The 20,598-nt window shown below is 41.4% G+C and overlaps 1 protein-coding gene across 2 annotated transcripts in view; it reads right to left on the bottom strand.

Moving 5' to 3' along the window:
* Positions 1-20,598, bottom strand: part of TG (thyroglobulin) — a 213,418-nt gene that overhangs the window by 135,228 nt on the left and 57,592 nt on the right. For both annotated transcript variants that reach the window (XM_050940484.1, XM_050940485.1), the window contains exons 21-26: positions 16,203-16,352; positions 14,697-14,867; positions 8,223-8,345; positions 5,694-5,809; positions 4,788-4,896; positions 2,516-2,713 (exon numbers count right to left, since the gene is read on the bottom strand). In XM_050940484.1, coding sequence (XP_050796441.1) covers positions 2,516-2,713; positions 4,788-4,896; positions 5,694-5,809; positions 8,223-8,345; positions 14,697-14,867; positions 16,203-16,352 — 867 coding nt within the window. The remainder of the gene's footprint in view (positions 1-2,515; positions 2,714-4,787; positions 4,897-5,693; positions 5,810-8,222; positions 8,346-14,696; positions 14,868-16,202; positions 16,353-20,598) is intronic.

Below are 20,598 nucleotides of genomic sequence, written 5' to 3'. Positions count from 1 at the left end.
CATCTAATCAAAGACTGTATTATAATGCACAAGGGGCAAAGTCACAATCACATGGACAACCCTAGTTCTGTCATTTTCTAATTTTTAAGTGCTGCAGTCTCAGGCTCTGATCTTGGAAAATCAGGCGCTTACAGGTGTATTTAATTTTATACCTATGAACGTTCCCATTGAACTTAATGGTATCATCCATGTGCTTAAAGTTAAGTATGCATATTATCCTTTGCAGAATTGATACCTTAATAATGTTTTGTTAATGCAGTTTTTTGTATCTGTTGAACTACAGAAGTGCATGGTTCTTTAGCAATGTTCAAGACATGTTGTCCCTGTCCCAGTGAGCAAACCCCATTCATAGCGCTTTCAACCATGAGCAGTCCCATTGTCAAGTACAATTAACTGCTTGGAAATACAAGGAAGAGTTGAACAATTCTTGCAGAACCAATAATGTAAAATCAAATGCCTCAGAGAGGCCCTGATTCGGCACAGCTCTTCAGCACATGCTTAACTTAATTAAGTCAATGGGATTTAAATGTGGGTTTATAGTTAAGCACATGCTTAAGTGCTGGTACTAAATGGGCCAGATCGAATACCACCATTTACATCAAAAGGTATGATCTCTTGGACCATATCCCAGTGTCCAAGCCAAGATGCACTATATTTGCAAGCAACAGCTACAGAAATGTACATTGAGTAATGAATATCATCATGACAGGTAAGCATAGTCCTTAGAGATGATACAGCAGATAAGACCATAAAACTGACTGATTGACCGAGAACCAATGATCTTGCCAAGATACTTGGGATAACCTTGAAGTCAGTGAGATGCACTGTACAGGATGATACATGTTTGCAGGATTGTGCCCACACTTAGTTTAGTGTGGGGGTGCTGGATTGAATTAGTGGCCTGTGATATACAGGAGGTCAGACTAGGTGATCTGATGATGCCTTTTGGCCTTAAACTCTGTTATTCTAACTTTAGGAAGGATTGTAGGGGAGATGGATGAGGCAAGTGAGAGAATGCGTGAGAGGAGAGAATGGACAAGACTGCCCTGATCAAGGTAATAGCCTTTGCACATGGGTTGGGCTTTGCACTCCATCCACCTCACTGCATTCTAGTTTGACTCCAGTGATTATGGAGTATCTGGGAAACTATAACCTGATGTAAAAAGTCTGGTTGAAAAGCTCCTTTTCCTGATCATAGAATAAGGTAATCAGTTTATATTTTAAACATTTCATATATATTTTAATTCCCCCATCAACAAACAAGTACCCATTTCTGGCAACCTTGCTGACAAGCCTCATTACTGCAGTATATGCCATTTAAAAGATGTATACAAATACAGAAAGGGGATTACTACCTGTCATAAACAGATAGCTAAGAGTTAATGTCTCTTTCACCTGTAAAGGGTTAACAAACAGTGACCTGCAACATCTGACCAGAGGACCAATCAGGAGACAAGATACTTTCAAATCTGGGTGGAGGGAAGTTTGGGTGTGGGTCCTTTGTTCTTGGTCTGTTCTCTTTCTGGGCTCTGAGAGTGACCACACGAATCTCCAGGCTCTTTAATCTTCTGTTTCCAATTGTAAGTACAGCAGTAGAAAGACAATATAGGCTTTTACATTGTTTTTCTGTATTTGTAAATGTGTAGTCTGCTGGAAATAGTTTAAATTGTATTTTTTCTGGATAAGGCTGTTTATCCATTTTCTGTAAGCTAAAAGACCCTGTAACTGTTTACCATCTAAATTGCAGAGATAAACCTTTTACTTTTTTCTTTCTTTTTTATTAAAAGCTTTACTTTAAGACCTGTTTGATTTTTTTCTCATAGTTAAGGCTCAAAGGAACTGAGTCTGTGTACACCAGGGAATTGGTGGGGAGAAGGGAAAGAGAGCAGAGGGGAGGGAAGGATAAGTTTCCTCTTTGTGTCACATTCAAGGAGCTTGAATCTGTATTGCCTGAGGGAGGGAAAGGTAAATTTCCTCTTTGTGTTAGATTCATGGAGTTGAATCACGGTGATCTCCTAGTGTACCCAGAGCGGGAAAGATCTGGGAGAAGGTAAAGAGGGAGGAGGGAATGGTTTATTTCCCTTTGTTGTGAGACTCAAGGAATCTGGGTCTTGGGGGTCCCCAGGGAAGGGTTTTGGGAGACCAGAGGGTATCAGGCCCTAGAAATTCCTGATTGGTGGCAGCCTATCAGATCTAAGCTGGTAATTAAGCTTAGGGGAATTCATGCTAGTACCCATATTTTGGATGCTAAGGTTCAGATTTGGGAATTATACTATGACACTACCATAAGCATCCAGTGTTTAGACATTCTGCCTGCCCACATAATGGAGTGAGATTCACCCCTGGACAAAGGCTATGTGCCACTTAAATCCTATTGGCTTAATTGAGACTTAAGTGGCACATAGGCAGAGCAGTGACCCTCTGCACAGGCATAAATTGCACCCAGTGGTTTGCTTTTGTTAAGTTTCCCATTGTATGGGATAGCTTTTTGCCTTTGCAGTTTTAACATGATTACCTCCATCAAGTACAACCTGGCTGAGGATAAAACCATCGCAGCAAGGATCCTGGCTGCAAGCCTGACGGCAGAAGAGATGAACATCTGTCAAAGACGTGCCAGTTGCCGAGAGAACCACTGAGCTATACACGCCAGAAAGCACATTCTGAAAATCCGTCAGCTCAAAGGTCTTGAGACCAGACATGGTGAATTCTTGTCCTGAATAGAAGAAGAAGAAAAAGAAATGCATGTTCCAACAAGCATAGGAGGCAAAGCAATAGCCACGGAATATCTCCAGACCTGAGCTGGCTGAATGTTTTATAATAAAAGCCCAACATAGCGAAATCTTTCTGGCCTTTAAGTTTCATTACAAATCTGAAACTCAGGCTAAGTTCAACAACAGGTTTATATATCCAGGCTATTACGATCTCTCTCAACTCTCAGATAGTCTAAAACACCAAGATACAACGCAGAAGTCTCTGCCCAGGTTCAAGTGGGACTTGACTTAATTTTGAGCAAATCTGAGCTCAGTTTATGGTTTCTGATAGAAATCAAATGAAGCCAGCAAAAGGAGAAGTTTTGGACCCATGCCAAGTAGAACTTTGCCATTTAGGATGGTTTGTTTTGAGCTTTGGAGTTTGTGCAAGGAGTGTGAACCCACATGAACAAAAAATGCAGAGGACAGATGATAATGTGTGGTTGAATGGTACCTTTCACTATGAGTAAGTCCTCTTGAAGTAAATGAGATTACCTGGGGATCAAGGTATTTCTCAGTGTAAGAGCATCACAATTTGTGTCAAAATGAGCCAAGTCAGCCAAACAATGCAGTTCTACAACAGACACAATGAAGTGACACATCAAATACAACATGTTTTTGCCAAGGAATTCCATTTTTGTGAAAAATCTGTATTTCCACTCCAAGCAGATTCTAGAGTTCCTTCTGATGAGACATTAAGGTAGACCAGTTTGAATGGGGGTGCTTAAATTGCATCCACGAGATTGTATGTGCACTCTCTGTATACAGAAATGGATATTTTTAAGCAAGAGATGTGGGTGCAAATTTTGTGGGATTAATTTAGATTTCATGTTTGACATTAAAGATTGACTCAAATTGTAAAGGAAAAGGCATCAAAGGTGCCCTATAAAATATGTTTTTGTTGGGTTTTGGGTTTGTTTGTTTGGGTTTATTTTGTTAAAATAATTAACTTTGTGCTGTCTTGACCTGAGAATTTAAGGAAATAATATAATTAAAATAATCATCCTAGAAACTTTCAGATATAATCACCTTCAGTCACACTTTCAACAGAGCGTTAGCTGATCTTGAGATACGAAATGAGGCACTACATAACATAGACATTCTGCCTGCCCACATGTTGCTATGAATTTCAGCCACTGGAACTGATAATTCTTATAACACTTTGTAGTTACTTGAAAAGGTGAACAATGTTGAGTTTTAGGCCCTGATATTGTGATATTATAAAAATTGTTTTGCCAAATCTCAATAGAAATATTTTGGGGATATTTTTGAAATGTTGATAACGTTTTAAAAATCAGAACATTCCCCTGAATAGTCTGTGTTTCTACAACATCTAGCACAATGGAGTTCCGATCTAGGATGAGGTGCTACAGTAATACTCATTAATCATAGTAATAATAGTTTAAAAACTGACCAGTCTAATGTTACTACCCAAGCCAAGAGAAATGACAAATTTACAGAGAATAAATGGTGAAAAGCAAATTCTATTTTAATGATCTAAGGTTTTATCAAGGGGTAAAAATTAGGACAAGATTTTAATTTTGTATAGGATTCTTTATAACGTGTCAGATTTCTGTAATTAATAAAAAGGCAGAAAACCTAGGTTAAATAAAGACTCCTCATCATACAGAAACGCAGAACAAAGCGAATAGGCCAAGAATGATCAATGCCTTTCTACTCTTCTCATCTGTCCCTGCCCTCTCACCCTCCACCCTCAGCCGCACATTACCGTTACAAGGAACTAATGGTGTGGAGCATACCCAACTGATCCTAAACTCCTGCTCAGCACCCCAGAGGATGGTTAAAAAACCACTCAAGCTCCCTACCTACAAATCACACTACAAGAAAATAAATCTTAATAGAATCAAAAAACCTTTATCCGTTAGTTCTGGAAGACTGACTGAAGCTGTCATGCTGCTATTCAGTGCCTGACCCTGTAAAGACTCATGTCCTCATGGAGTCCAGGCTTAACTGTGGGCAGGATCCATTTTTCACTTTTCTAGACAACTGAACTATCAGTGGAGGTTCAGTACCTACCTTTTTTTAGATACACAGTCACTTCATCCTTCTCTTGGTTCCTCACTTTAAGCAGGCAGCTAAGATTAGCAATGCTAGTGGCAGCAGAATTTCCCATAACACCTTTCATCTGAGACAGACAGAGACAATATAAAAGTGCTTTAATTCATAGCAGGCAAAATACAGTCTATTCACGCTAATGAGGATGATGAATTAATAAATAATGTTCACAGTTGCCACAACTCCCTGGGGCCATCTAGTTCTGCTGTTTGATCACAACTCCATCAGATCAGAGCATGATTCTTTGATGCTACTCTACTGTATTAACAACGGTGGCATAGCTTCGTAAACAATGAGTTGCCAAAAGAAAGTGGCAGAATGCCATCTAGCTCCAGACCCTGGACTGGAGGAATGGACAAAGATCCGACAACTGACACAATTATCTGTTTCAGTGTAAGCATAGTCTAGATCTTTGAAGAATGGGAGTTTGTGAATGGTGATTTGGTTGGCGTTGTAGCAGATCAGCACAGGGGAGGCAAACATCTTCTAGGAAAGACCAAAATAGGCGGCAGTCCCAGCAAATTTAAGATTAGCTTTCTTATTTCACATGCAATAAGGGCAGGCAGTGCTGGGGGTTTGAAACCTGGATTGCTGTGTTTTATTCCTGACTCTACCACTGACACACAGTGACACTCTGGACATGTTAATTCATCTCACTATCTGTCTTACTGTTACTCAGATGCAATATTGGGGGGGCGGATGCTATTCACGGCAGAGATGCAGGAATTAGAGAGCACTATACTGTTTCCAAAATGTTCAAAAGTGACTAATGTTTTTGGGTACCTCCATTTCAGGGTACTCAAACCAAGACTCCTTAAAGGGGCCTGATTTCTGGGCTATGCATTTTAAAGAACTGTCATTATTTACCGGTCCAGAAGTGGTACAGTTGAGGTTGGTTTCAGCAGCACTGTGCAGTTCACACAGCACCTCAGAATCCAGAGCAGATATTGTGACAAATCCACATGACTCATCCATCTCACAGTCTGAAAGCATGAAAGAAATGTAAAGGTTCACCATTTCATTTACACAACACCGCATGTTTCCAGCTTCTGTATGCACATGGACTCCTCCAACTGGATTTGAATGATAGCCCTCAGCCATACTACAAACTGCACCAGTTTAACTAAAACAGGTTTTGAAATCAGTTTATACCAATTTAACTAAACTACTGCAAAATCCTGTTTGGATACTCTTAAATCACTTTAAACTTAGCTTATACCAAGTTAGCTTCATTGGGTCAGGAAGCATCTTGAACTAAATTGACATAAGCCAGGTACAAACTATTTAAGTCTCCACACAGGTTTTGCAGTAGTTTAGCCAAATCAGTTTAAAAATCACACCTTTAGTTAAACTAGTGCAATCTGTAAAAGAAACAGGAATTTCCAGACTGGATCAGACCCCCATGTCTCTAGTAATCCGTCTCCGACAGTGGCCAATTCCAGCTGCTGCAGAGGAAGATGCAAGAAACTGGACACTAGGAAGTTTAGACTTGAAATTAGACGAAGGTTTCTAACCATTAGAGGAGTGAAGTTTTGGAACAGGCCTCCAAGGGGAGTAGTGGGAGCAAAAGACATATCTGGCTTCAAGACTAAGCTTGATAAGTTTATGGAGGGGTTGGTATGATGGGATAGCCTAATTTTGGCAACTAATTGATCTTTGATTATTAGCAGGTGAATAGACCCAATGATCTGTGATCAGGGGCAGCTCCAGGCACCAGCATGCCAAGTGCATGCCTGGGGCGGCAAACCACGGGAGGCACTCTGCCGGTTGCTGCAAAGGCGGCATGCAGACTGCCTTCAGCGGCTTGCCTGCGGAGGGTCCGCTGGTCCCATGGTTTCGTCGGACCTCCCGCAGGCAAGCCGCCGAAGGCAGCCTGCCTGCCGTGCTTGGGGTGTCAAAATAACTAGAGCAGCCGCTGTCTGTGATGGGACGTTAGATGGGGGTGGGATCTGAGTTACTACAGAGAATTCTTTCCTGGGTGCTGGCTGGTGAGTCTTGTCCACATGCTCAGGGTTTAGCTGATTGCCATATTTGCGGTCGGGAAGGAATTTTCCTCTGGGGCAGATTGGCAGAGGCCCTGGAGGTTTTTTGCCTTCCTCCGCAGCATGAGGCATGGGGTCACCTGCTGGAGGATTCTCTGCACTCTGAGGTCTTTAAATCATGATTTAAGGACTTCAATAACTCAGGCATAGTTTAGGGGTTTGTTACAGGAGTGGGTGGGTAAGATTCTGTGGCCTGCATTGTGCAGGAGGTCAGACTAGATGACCAGAATGGTCCCTTCTGACCTTAAGTCTATGAATCTATGAAACCCAGCAGTAGGCAGATATGGGATAACCTGCTCCCAGGGATACAGACCAGGCCTTTAGTTACTCATGACTGAGCTGGAGGACAAACTCTCTTGATTGAGACTAGGTATGTAATGTAATGAGTATGGCTTGTAAGAGTGCTGCGGCCTTTGCTCAAGAAACCAAAGCTGCTCAAAGGATTCCTGGCCAACTATTTCTCTACTGAATTTAGTCTCTTTTTCTTTCTCCACTTATTTCCTGACAAGAGACTTGTGCAAGACTGTTACTGGAAGTTGCTGGATGAACATTTTATGCATAGTGTGCAGCAGCCATGAATAGTTTGGCACATTTTTTCAGTAGTTAGAATTCCCTATCATAGCCGTGTGACTAGTCTCATCACACTTTCTGGGGCTGAAACACATGCCAAATGTCTCCAGACCAGTGTCCTTTTTGCTGCTCAACCACCCCCCACCTCCCTTTCTTTGCCCCTCCTCCTCACTGCTGATGTTGTATTCACTTTCCTGCGTGATTTTAAAACTCTCTCCTATCTCTTTCTGCCTTCTAACTCCCTCACTTCTGAACATAAAAGGGCTTGATCTAAAGGCCATTAAAATCAGTGTAAGGATTCCCAGCTGGTTTCAATGGCTTTTGAATTAGCCCCAAAGTCAGTACACATGAGGTGACCAAAGAACTACTCACAGTGCAAACACAGGTGATCGTGCATGAATATTGAAACTCACAATGTCCCTGTGAGGTAAACAAGGATTGTTTTTCCCTATTTTATAGGTACGTTACAGAGCCAATGTACAGAGACGTGAGTGGCCTGACTTTCAGGGGTACTGAAAACCCAATGTCCAACCATAGTCAACAGGAATGATAGGTGTTTAGCATTTCTGAAAGTCAGACCATTGATGGCTTGTCCAAGGCCACATGGTATTGAAAGTACATTCACAGACAGAGATATCCTCTCTGTAACCCTCTCACAGTGAATCTGAACTGCGAGGCAGACAATGCTAGGCTAAGGCAGAACAGTAAATTCAGTGCTTGAAGGCTGTCTTCTTTGGTGACCTCTACCGTATGTCACATGGATTTGCTGAGAGCCATCCCTTACCTGACAGGCACTGCAAGAGCGCACTCTGAGGGTCTTCTTGGATAGTTTCCGAGCGAAGGATCCTAGCATCTTCTGCACTGTAGATCAGTTTGGATTCAGGAACTCTTTCAAATTTTCTGAGCACTAAAAGGCAGACAGCATGGTCAAGTCTCCTGCATGTTATTTCCATTGCACCTCAGTTTCCAGAGAAACTCAACACAAACTTTACTTTAAAAAAAGAAAACTCAAGGTATGTAGGGGGAAGGATTCATTAGTTAAATGAACAAACCATATCAGTTTTCTGTGAAACAGTCAGCAATAAAAAAAATGTCCGAAACAAACTAATTATTTCAGAACCCTCCTGTGAAGTATTAGATGCTCAGGACCAGGTCTTCATTTGGAGCAGAATGTGGTAGTACGAGGCCATAAATGGACAAGAAAGGTGACTTCTTGCTTTTCAATCTTCATGTTTAAGCAAACTGTGAGCACTATTTGGGAAGGAACATTCATTTTACTGTTGGGCTGAGTAGAGAAAAGGGAGTGAAGGAGTTAAAGGAGAAGGTTATTAAATTGACACATTGTGTGTAGGGAGGATCTGCAGCCACCCAACGTAAACATGACCACTTTCACTGGTTGAGACAAACCTCAAATGTACAGAGAAGAATGTAGCCCCCTTTGAGTGTAAGCTATTTGGGGTAAGGAGTGTGTCTCACCACACACAGTGTCTAGCACCATGGGGCCTCAATCTCATTTGGAGCCTCTAGGAGTTACTGGAATATAATTAATTAATTTAGATCTTGTTACAAGTCTCTGTCTCCTTGGCGCATAAGCTTAGTTTCCTTTACAGATCAGTCAGTAAAGTCAAAGTTTAACTGAGCCCAAGTTAATTTAGTGTGAGATTAATTTACAATACTTTATGTGTCATATCTGAATGTTGTCCTTAGCATGCAATGGGACCCACCAGAGAACCAGGCACCTTCCCTGTTTTTATTCTCTGATGTTTAAGGATACATCGAAAGGGAGCTACCTTCTCTCTGAGTGAAGGTCATAAGAACATAAGAACAGCCATACTGGGTCAGACCAAAGGTTCATCCAGCCCAGTGGCCAATGCCTAGTGCTTCAGAGGGAATGAACAGAACAGGAAACCATCAAGTGCTCCATCCCCTGTCGTTCATTCCCAGCTTCTGGCAAGCAAAGGCTAGGGATGCCGTCCCTGCCCATCTTGGCAAGTAGCCTTTGATGGACCTATCCAGGCCCCTCGAGGTGAGAGATGTGCTTGTGCTGTAAATCAGTGATTGAAGTCTAGAGCAGTGCCAGTTAATCACTTTTCATAGTCATAAATTCACTTCTGAATTTTTTTAAAAGGGGGAAAAAGAAAGCCCTGGATAGCATCCCTCCAAAGCTGGTAGCTTTTAGTTCATCAAAGCCAGATTTATTCCCATGTAGATGGAAAAGTGAGAAATAAATGCTTCCTTTCTTTTCCTCCAACTGAACACAACCCTAAAATAAAATCTGATTGTTATATTTGTCCTTGAGAGGAGGAAAGGAAAACAAGACAATTTAATTAGTGATGCTGGACATATAACAACTCCAAACAATACAATCTTGTCATGGAAACAAGAGTCCAAAACATTTTGCTGGACAGAGCCATTTTGCTAAAGCAAATATCCCAGAAATGGTCTCCAGTACAACAGCAAGTTCTGAAGCAACAGAAAACTGAATGTGGAAATCTGTGTGGAATATCCTGACTTTCTTTGGTCATTAACAGAGATTCTATTACAATACAGGAATACTAGCTAAATGGAGAGAGTGATGTTAGAAGAAAAGTCATCAGCAGGTTGGCAAAACCCTTGGATGGGGTAGATTGAAAAGTGCTGTTACTGATGTTTTTACTCATTTCTTGTGATGCAATGACATGAAACACAAAGGCAATGGAGCAAATTCTGCTCTCAGACACACCAGTATAAATCTGAACTAAATCCACTCCACTAAGGATTATAGAGTTACTACAGATTTACCTTAGTGTCACTAAGAGTAGAAATTAGACCAACATGCAAAGATTTGGAGAGAGCAGAAACTTCACTTCTTGGATCCTGGCAAATCCTGCAGTCACTGGACAAGGGGGCAGGGGGCAGACCACAGCTCCAAAAGGTTTAAATTATAGTCTGGTTCTCATGCCAGCTAATCCCCTGTGACCTGGTGAAATGTATCCTCCCTTTGGGTTTCCACTGGGGTGGGAGTGAGGAGATATCCTCAGAGGGTGTAAATCAGTACAGCGGCATTGACTTCTGGCCCACAGTATCCCCTAAGGTCTCTCCGGAAGTTCAGAGAACGAACTGAGCCAGCAGCATCACCCAGGTGGCCTGACCAACCCCTCTCCTCGGCCGATCACAACCTGAGGGGAGGTTTCAGACTGATTGTCAATAGAGCCTCCCCTGAGTCTGACACAACCAGAGTGACCAGGCGTCCTGGGCTTGATTCAGCCCGTTGCTCTGTGCATGGAGTAGCTGCAAGCTCAGCTCTCATTCCCTTGCACACCAGAGTGGAATAGTGAAGAGGAGATATTATACCAGGATCCAAAAGCAGAGCTTTTGCCCAGAAACTTCTGGATAAGCCACAGAATAAAAGCTAAGGATCAATTTTTAAAACAATCATTTGTCCTCTTAAAGCAAAACAGCCAGCGCTAATTGACAACAAATGTTTATTGTTGTCAAAGCTGAGTCAACAGGTGCTTTTGATAAAACCGTCATTTTCTGCTTGGAAAGAACAAAGGAGTAAGCCAGAAATGTAACACACACACCAAAAAATCCGGCTCTTTAACTTGGTTGAGAAGAGGTTTGAAAGGCAGGGGATTGGGGGGCTAAGATGGAGGAAGAAAAGTTTTCCTTCTTAAAGCACAATGCCAAAAACATTCCCTGCAGAACAGTTAATTCCTTCTGTTCAAATACACAGGCTGAATGAGTGTTGTCATTACGTCTGTTTAAAAAATAAACAAAAACAAAAAAAGTCAAACAGATTTCAATTTTCAGGAAAAAGTCAAAATCCACTACTTTTTAAAATTTTGTTTGAAAATGTTCATTAAGGCTTTTCATGTTTGGATGAAAATGTTTGAGGTTTTTTTAATGACTTTTTCCTTGGGGAAGGAGCTTCCCATTTTCTTAAAAATAAATAAATAAATAAAAAATTTCACAGGAAAAGGAAGAGGGTAAAAAAAAATTTAGGAGGTAGTGGGACAAAAAAACCTAGACACAAAAATGTTTTTAAAAATTAAATATTTTGTCCCATGAAAAATTTTGAAATAAACAAAAAATGTTGAAAACTGAAAACTTTGTTGTTTTTTTTTTCAAAAATATATTTTCTGTCAAAAAAATGCACAATAAAAAATGTTTAACCAGCCCTAACGTTAATGAATTTGCTATTGGTTGTTCATCACTGGAGGGATGGAAATAGAACTGCACAGCTGTGTATCATAGGCCCTGTTCTGATAACTGTTCATGAAGCTGCTTCTTTAGCTCAAAAGATAGGGATCTTTACTCTTGGCAGAGGAAGATGTAGAATCTATCCATGCTGTTGCTATACAATTCTGAATGCCCCTGGTTTGCAACATAGTGACAGTGAGGACACCCCCGGTGGGCCCAGATTTTGTTATAATTTATCACTTTCTATTTTAAGACAGAGATTTTTTTTCCTCAGAAGAAAGATAGCTTAGAAAGAGAGAAGAGCTATTGGGTCAATCTTATCCCATCCCCTTCCATTATACATCTCCTCTCAAAGCAAGATCAGCCACCCCAGATTACACTGTTATATCCCATTCTACAATATAGTTAATGGAGCTGGTCAGGATGGAAAAAGTAAAAGCACCCATATTTTCGATTAAAAAAAAAATCTGAATTTTTTGAAATGCAAAATATGGTTGAATTTTGTAAAAAAAAATCAACAAGTTCAAGAGTGAATCAAAAATCAGGAAGATTTTGTGAAAATTCCATGACATTTCCCCTAAATTTTAAAGTTTTGAAGTATCAGCATTTTGAAATTTGAAAAAAATTAGGCAGCTCTCCTAGCTGATAATGTGTAAGGCTAGATGCATATCAGCTACTGGCCTCTACTGGATGGAATCAGAACTGCTTAAGCAGCGGTGATTTTATCACTGTCTAGGTGTGTGAGGGTATTTCTACACCACAAAGAAAAACCTGCAGCACCAAGTCTGAGCCCAGGTCAGTTGACTCACGGTTGCAAGGCTTGGGCTGCAGGGCTGAAAATAGCACCACATTTCAGGAAAGATGTGGACAAACTGGAGGAAGTCCAGAAAAGAGGAACAAAAAGAATTAAAGGTCTAGAAAACATGAACTATGAGGAAAGATTGAAAAAAACTGGGTTTGTTTAGTCTGGAGAAGAGAAGACTGAGAGGGGACATGATAACAGATTTCAAGTACACAAAAGGTTGTTACAAGGAGGAGGGAGAAAAATTGTTCTTTTTAACCTCTGAGGATAGAACAAGAAGCAATGGGCTGAAATTGCAGCAAGGGAGGTTTAGGTTGGACATTAGGAAAAGCTTCCTAGCTGTTAGGGTGGTTAAGCCCTGGAATAAAATTGCCTAGGGAGGTTGCGGACTCTCCATCATTGGAAATTTTTAAGAGCAGATTGGACAAACACTCGTCAAGGATGGTCTAGATCAGAGGTGGCCAACCCTGCAGCTTTTCAGAAGTTAATATGCGGCTCCTTGCATAGGCACAAACTCCAGGGCTGGAGCTACAGGCACTAACTTTCCAAAGTGCTGGGGGGTGCTCACTGCTCAACCCCTGGCTCTGCCACAGGCTCTGCCCCCACTCCACCCCTTCCTGCCCCCTCCCCTGAACCTGCCATGCCATGCCATGCCGTCGCTCCTTCCACTCCCCCACAGAGCCTCCTGCACATCATGAAACAGCTGATCAGGAGGTGCAGAGAGGAAGAGTGAGGCGCTGATCAGCAGGGTTGCCAGTGGGAGGCGCTGGGAGCAGGGTGGGGGAGCTGCTGACGTATTCCTGTGGCTCTTTGGCAACGCACATTGGTAAATTCTGGCTTCTTCTCAGGCTCAGGTTGGCCACCCCGGTCTAGATAATACTTAGTCCTGCAAGGAGTGCAGGGGACTGGACTAGATGACCTCTCGAGGTCCCTTCCAGCCCTATGTTTCTATGAAATTCTCTGTCAATTCCTTTACTACCGAAAATCTTCACTTCATACATCTTTCATTCAACACACACTAAAAATGTGTTACCAAATTACTGGTAGAAGACAATACCATGCCATCACTTTTTAACTAGTGGTCCTCATTAATTGCATCATTGATGGCATGAAAAAGCCTAGAGTTACAGAATTATAGGCTGGACTGATCTCTTTGATTGAGGGAAAAGTACAAGTTTTCTGGCTGAGGAACATGACTGCAAATGACCCCAAACAAGTTTTGGGTTGTGTAATGGATTATTTCCTGTAGTTATTAGCATCTCTTTATATATAGTATGATTAGCATGTTGAAATGCTGCTTTTCCCTATCCTGTCTCTGAACTTTGAATGGACTGTCTCCTAGCTTTACTTAGTGACACTCTGTTTTATTTCATTTTAGGTCTGAGATTCCTGTTCCACTGCTCTGGATGTTGTATAAAAACTAGTCTGCAGCCATAGTTTAGTATCTTGGCAATAAAGCAACATTTAGAAATAACTTTTAAAATATCACTTAAAAATCTAATTATTAATCATTAAGGGACAGATTAAAATAACAAAGAATCCTGTGGCACCTTATAGACTAACAGACGTTTTGGAGCATGAGCTTTCGTGGGTGAATACCCACTTCCTCAGATGCATCATCTTGCATCTGAGGAAGTGGGTATTCACCCACGAAAGCTCATGCTCCAAAACATCTGTTAGTCTATAAGGTGCCACAGGATTCTTTGCTGCTTTTACAGATCCAGACTAACACGGCTACCCCTCTGAGATTAAAATAACCTGACTCATGCTGGAGTCCAGTTCCCTGATTTACCTGGGATCACTCATGGAATAAGGCACTACACAACATGAGCAAGGGTACCAAAATCTAATACTAAACAGTGACAATGTGTTCATTTGTCTAACACTACAGAGCAGGTCTTATGAGAACAACCATGAGTGCTGTTTACATTAGGAAATCCTTCGCTCTGCCCTGGTCCTGCTACATTATACTGTAATGACTCCACCAGACAGAGAGCAAGAAATGATCATACAAACAATTTGTCAATTATCCAAGGGTACCTATGAACATACTTTACCCACTTCCCTTTCAAAAATAATGTTTTCTCCAGTCTAGTAAATAAACTCACCAGCAAGGAGAATGGCAGGCATGTGGGATGAGGAAAAGACCAGATTTTTAGTTAAGTGAATTCTCATAACCTTTCAGACTCAGCTGTCCTTAGAAACCAGAATTTTGTTAAGGAGAAGTTACTTGCATAGGATCAAAGTGAGTGCAATTATTTTTCTGATACCTACCTAGGCACTGGGAATCTGTCAAAGGGTGGTCTGTTTCAGTCCAGTCCAGTGTCATTCCAAGACTATCAGCACAGAAGGATTTCTTAGTGATGGGATCAGACTGGGAAGGTCTATACTGTCCATCTTCACTGCACTGTAAACCCTGCCTATTTCTCTGACAATCTGTGATACCTGTCACATGAAAAGGAAAAGTTGGATCACCATGTATCTTGCATTCAGTGTATGAGTAGAACAAAGGTATTCTAGAAGAAATGGATGCTTTACTGCCTGAAGGCGAGGGCTCTCTCATGTCATTTACAGTGAGCATTTCCCAGCTGCCTTTCCACCACTTTAAATTATTTTTATTGTTGTTTGCATTGTGGTAGAGCCTAAGAGCTCTAGTCATGGGCCATATACATATACAGAACAAAAACACAGTTCCTGCCATAGAGAGCTTATGGTGGGCCTATGGGTCCCTTAAGATCCTACAGCACAGGGAAGTTCTTCAGAGAAGGAAGCACGTTTTCGTGTGTTTGTGCAGTGCTAACTACAAAGGGAAGCTGAAATATCAAGAACAATAATAAGGAGCCACAAGATCTCACCAAACCAATTTGCTTCAGCTATTTTTTTTTATTTCCCTGTTCTTGGATAACCAAGTTCTCCCAGATATTCCTAAATTATAAAGAGCTTTGCTTTATATTTGAAGATGCTTTTCCCAGTGCTAACTGGAGCTTTTAAGGATTCAGAAGTGATCAAAGGTCTCCTCCACTCTGCAAAATGAACAAATCCATAATGGTAGTCAGGATTCACTCTTCTCCCCATACCCAGCCCAGCAAATCCTCAGCACTTTTTTAAAGAGACAACACTCTACCAACAGCAAGCTAGAGGAGAAAGGGGAATAAATCCAAAGGCATAAAATTTATCCCTATACAAAGGGCCAGCACTGGGCCAATGTGCTGCTGAATCTAACCTTCTACTTCAGAAAATGGCTTAAGTGGGATTTAAGCAGTGCATATGCTTTGCTCTGGTCCACTGCGCTAGGAAGAAATTAACCTACAGAGGGCAGACCCATATATTTAAGAGTATGGTTGGGTTTTTTTTACATTATTATTATTATTATTATTATTCAAAAATTGGTATAGTCCAATTAGCTAAGAGTATCAAAGAAATCTGAAAACAAACCGAGGGATTTAAACTGTGCATTCTTTCAGGCATCATTGCCTTTATTTTCATAGGTCTATGGGCCAACAGACACAATTCAGGTTGATTTTACTAGTATACAAATTACTAAGTATATTGATCCCTGCCTTATGAGCACAAGTTGTGCTACAGAAGGACATAGTTATCAAGGCAAAGTTTTAGTTAGGTCCCTCCTTTAGTTAGGTGAGCTGAGGCAGGTGGGGTAATATCTTTTGTTAGAGTAATTTCTGTTGGTGAGAGAGAGAGTAAGCCCAGACCTGAAAAATTGCTCTGTGAAAGCTCAAAAGCTCTCACCAAGTAGATACTGATGATGATCAGGGCACTTACAATGATCAGCAATGAAAGCTCCAACGGAGATGGTAGTTTTTCCCGCAGGACACCTGATGCAGGAGGAGCTTCCTGTCTGAAATTGATAGAACCCAGAAGGACACGGAATGCATTCATCATTCTGAAAGTAGCTGCCTGAAGGACAAACAACTACAGAAAAAAAAATATTATTAGTTCTATGGAATTCAATGGAAACTTTACCATTTCAGACATCCATACACATGATCATAAGCAGAACACAGCTGCAGTAGACTTACCATTGACTTCAATGGGTTTTGGAGCAAGACCTTGATGAGCACATGTGCACCTTAGGAGGGTTTATCAACATTGTCCCACTTAAAATGTTCACCTAAAGCCTCCAGTGACTGGAATCCAGAGAATCTAGACCAGGATCCTAATTCAGATGTGTGATAAACTCAGGACAGACAGCTGCAGGGAAGGGGTAGAAAACAGTCCCAGAAGGTTAAAGGCCCTCCTCCCTATCAACTGAGGAGGGGTGACTACAGGTCAGTCAGGTTCAGCTGAGAAGAGGGTTACCAGAGATCAATTAGAATCAGCTGGGAGGGAATTACCTGAGGTCAGTTAGGGTCAGCTGATTCCAACTAAGGGCTGCCTGAGACCTTTTTAAACCCTCCCCTGTTGAGAGAGAGGGAGGGAGAGAAGGAGTCAAGCTGCCAGTAGGTGAGAAGCAGCAAGATAATGAGACTCACCAGGAGGGGAGGCTGCATTCCCTTCCCATAACCGAGAAAAACCAAGCCCAAAAGACTGGCAGAGAGAAGGAATGGACTGCCCCTGTGCAGCCAAGAAAAACTGTTTTACCCAAACTCATCTCATCAAGGCAAAAACAACTGAGGCTGATGAGACTGAGAAGGTGCCTTGCCACCGATGGGTCTAAAAGAAGACCCTCAAACCAGAGCACATCAAACTCTGATGGACCTGACTCCAAGTGGGAATGTTGAGGATCAGATCCATCTGTAATAAGATACAACTGTGAGGGCAGATTGCAAAATGCAACAAAGGTTTTAGACAAAAATAGGAAAATTCACATTAATGGAAACTCTGAAAAACTCAGGGAAAGCCACCATATGGTAATGATTTCATGAAAAAATTCTGGTAATGAAATTGTTGGTAGGTAGTTCCAAGCAGGAAAGTAATTGTTGGATTAAAGACAACTAACTTATTGTATACATGACAACCCCAACACAAAGATTTCCTCCCCATAGGTTAACGATACCTTTCTGAGTTCAGCATTTCAGAACAAACCAAGAGCAAGTTTTCCAGCTGACAGTCTGCATGTTAAGCAGATGACTAATTGTCTTCTGGGCAATCATGTAATACCATCTTTCCTTTCAGATCACTCGGACCAGTATCACCATCACAGATGAGCCTCAGACACATTTACCAGACAGTATGTTTACTTGCTATTTCACAGCTGCTTTCCAGATATAGATTTCCCTCAAAAACCATCAAATATATATTTTTGGGGAACGATATTGTGCAAAATTTCACTTCTGTTCTTGCCTAGTGTGTTGACAGCAATTTAATCCTGTACCAAGGAGTAACTCTAGTAGAACATTGGCCATTACCACTATAGTCCACAGGGTGGATGTGCTCTATTTGCATTTAATCAGCCAACATGTTGCCTTGTGAATTAACTCACCTACTGAAATACCTCAGTGATAAATCAGAATGACAGCCTAATAACAACCATATTCCTTCATTCTTCTTCAGATTTGTCATGTTCCAGTAGGAGAGTCTGGGAAAGTCATAGGACTGGAGGATTCATTTCAATAGGCACCAAAGCAGGCAAAACAGGCACAACACATATCAAAAATCAATTAAGGAAGTACAAAATCCTGGAAGAGACAGGACACTCATCTCTCACATATGTTTAGAACACCAGCCTATTTGTTCCATCTGTCAAAGCGGTTTTCCAATGTATGCAGAAAGGATCATACAAATAAAAAAGAACCTCAAGGGAAGAAACTTCTTTTCTTTTCTTTTTTTTCCTTCACTTACAGATGAAATAAAGAATCTACAAGCCACTGGGGAGGCAGAATGTAGAGGATGATGGAGAGATGAGTTAAAGCGTTTAAAGTTTTAAAAGGAGAAAACAAACTTTTCAGAACTCTCTCCTCTGTTTCTTGTTGTAGAGCCACAGAGTGGAAGTGGCATGTGACTGATATCATACATATGTAAACAGGAAGAACAGATTTGTGTCTGGTTTATACCCTTACTTAATAGAAGCAAAAAATGAACAGCAAGGAAAAAAGATGAAAGGTTAAAGCAAAAATGGAGCTGTCAAGCCTGGATGTCTTTCTAAAAGATATGCCCGAGTTCAAGCACAAATTGTGCTCAATGAAGCAGTTATGGGTGGAGTTCTATGGCCTGTGTTATTCAGGTCAAACTAGATAATCATAATAGTCTCTTTCTAGCTTAAAATCTATACATGTTAACCAGGCTGGAAATGAGAGGAGAGCCTGAACGACACCCAAGATCTAAACTACAGCTCTGGATTTAATCTTTATACCCCTAAAATGGGAGAAACCAAAACCTTGGATCCAACACTTCCATATATGAGTTTGAAACTTGGTGCTGTTCTATCTAGAGTCAGGCTTTCATGAGCAGGGGGCGCTGCATTCTCAACAGCAGGACCCAGACTATAAATCACCTCACAGCCTGGCTGGATTCAGGTCTACATGCAAGAATCACCTCATTTATGAGATCTTCCCCCAGGAATAGCTTTTATTCTGCCCCAGGACCAGCCCACAGTGGAATGATTGCAGGGGAGTACACAGAAGCACCACAAGAGAAGGGCAGAGGGGAAAAAAGGGGAATAGAAGGAGTAGAAGAGGGAACTTAGTTCCTTTAGGATATGCTAAATGCTTCCCCTAATTGTTGTTTGGTGCTTAGACCTCATGGCGATAGGCACCTCAGAGATACCCCAAAGTCTGGGGATACCAGTGTTTGGGTAGAGCCTCTCACAGAGAAAGATTTGAGCTGCTAATTCAGTTGTGAACCTAGCAGCTTTTTTATTCAAACTGATCGCTGTTTGAAACAATCTTAATACAAGTTACAAAGGGGGCGGGATAGTTCAGTGGTTTGAGCATTGGCCTGCTAAACCCAGCGTTGTGAGCTCAATCCTTGAGGGGGCAATTTAGGGATCTGGGGCAAAATCAGTACTTGGTCCTGCTAATGAAGGGAGGGGGCTGGACTCAATGATCTTTCAGGGTCCCTTCCAGTTCTATGAGATAGGATATGTATATCTCCATATATAAAATTCTAAATGGAAAAGGGAATTAGCATGAATTCATGTCACCACCAAATATAAGAGTGACTAATAAACAGGTGTCATGAAAGGCCTCAGATTGTCCTCCTGAAGTGAAAAGCTTTTCCAAGCTCACAAAGCCACTAGCTGGCTGTATTTAACATTATTTCTTCACTAACACCTTAGGCAATCATGAGATTTCTGTTGCCACATTCATCAAGGTTAAGTTATGAACAAAGAAGTATATCCATAAAATACTCTATAGATTAGGATTAGTCAATGTAATGATAATGCAGATAAGTGTAAACTAAGACATGGCAAACACGAACAAAGAAACTCATAGACTCATAGACTCTAGGACTGGAAGGGACCTCGAGAGGTCATTGAGTCCAGTCCCCTGCCCTCATGGCAGGACCAAATACTGTCTAGACCATCCCTGATAGACATTTATCTAACCTACTCTTAAATATCTCCAGAGATGGAGATTCCACAACTTCCCTAGGCAATCTATTCCAGTGTTTAACTACCCTGACAGTTAGGAACTTTTTCCTAATGTCCAACCTAAATCTCCCTTGCTGCAGTTTAAGCCCATTGCTTCTTGTTCTATTATTGGAGGCTAAGGTGAACAAGTTTTCTCCCTCCTCCTGATGACACCCTTTTAGATACCTGAAAACTGCTATCATGTCCCCTCTCAGTCTTCTCTTTTCCAAACTAAACAAACCCAATTCCTTCAGCCTTCCTTCATAGGTCATGTTCTCAAGACCTTTAATCATTCTTGTTGCTCTTCTCTGGACCCTCTCCAATTTCTCCACATCTTTCTTGAAATGCGGTGCCCAGAACTGGACACAATACTCCAGTTGAGGCCTAACCAGCGCAGAGTAAAGCAGAAGAATGACTTCTCGTGTCTTGTTTACAACACACCTGTTAATGCATCCCAGAATCACGTTTGCTTTTTTTGCAACAGTATCACATCTTCCAGCTTCCAGCCAGGAAAACGTGCTCCTATATGCCTCCAATACAAGCAAACCTGAAGCAACAAATTCATGGAATCCAAGGTCAGAAGAGACCATTGTGATTACCCGGTCTGACCTTCTGAATTACTCACCATAGAATTTCCCCAAATTAATC

Source organism: Gopherus flavomarginatus, chromosome 2, assembly GCF_025201925.1.
Source record: "Gopherus flavomarginatus isolate rGopFla2 chromosome 2, rGopFla2.mat.asm, whole genome shotgun sequence".
Lineage (NCBI taxonomy): Eukaryota > Metazoa > Chordata > Testudines > Testudinidae > Gopherus > Gopherus flavomarginatus.
The sequence above is the reverse complement of the archived record's forward strand: the minus strand, read 5'-3'. Positions and strand labels throughout refer to the sequence as shown.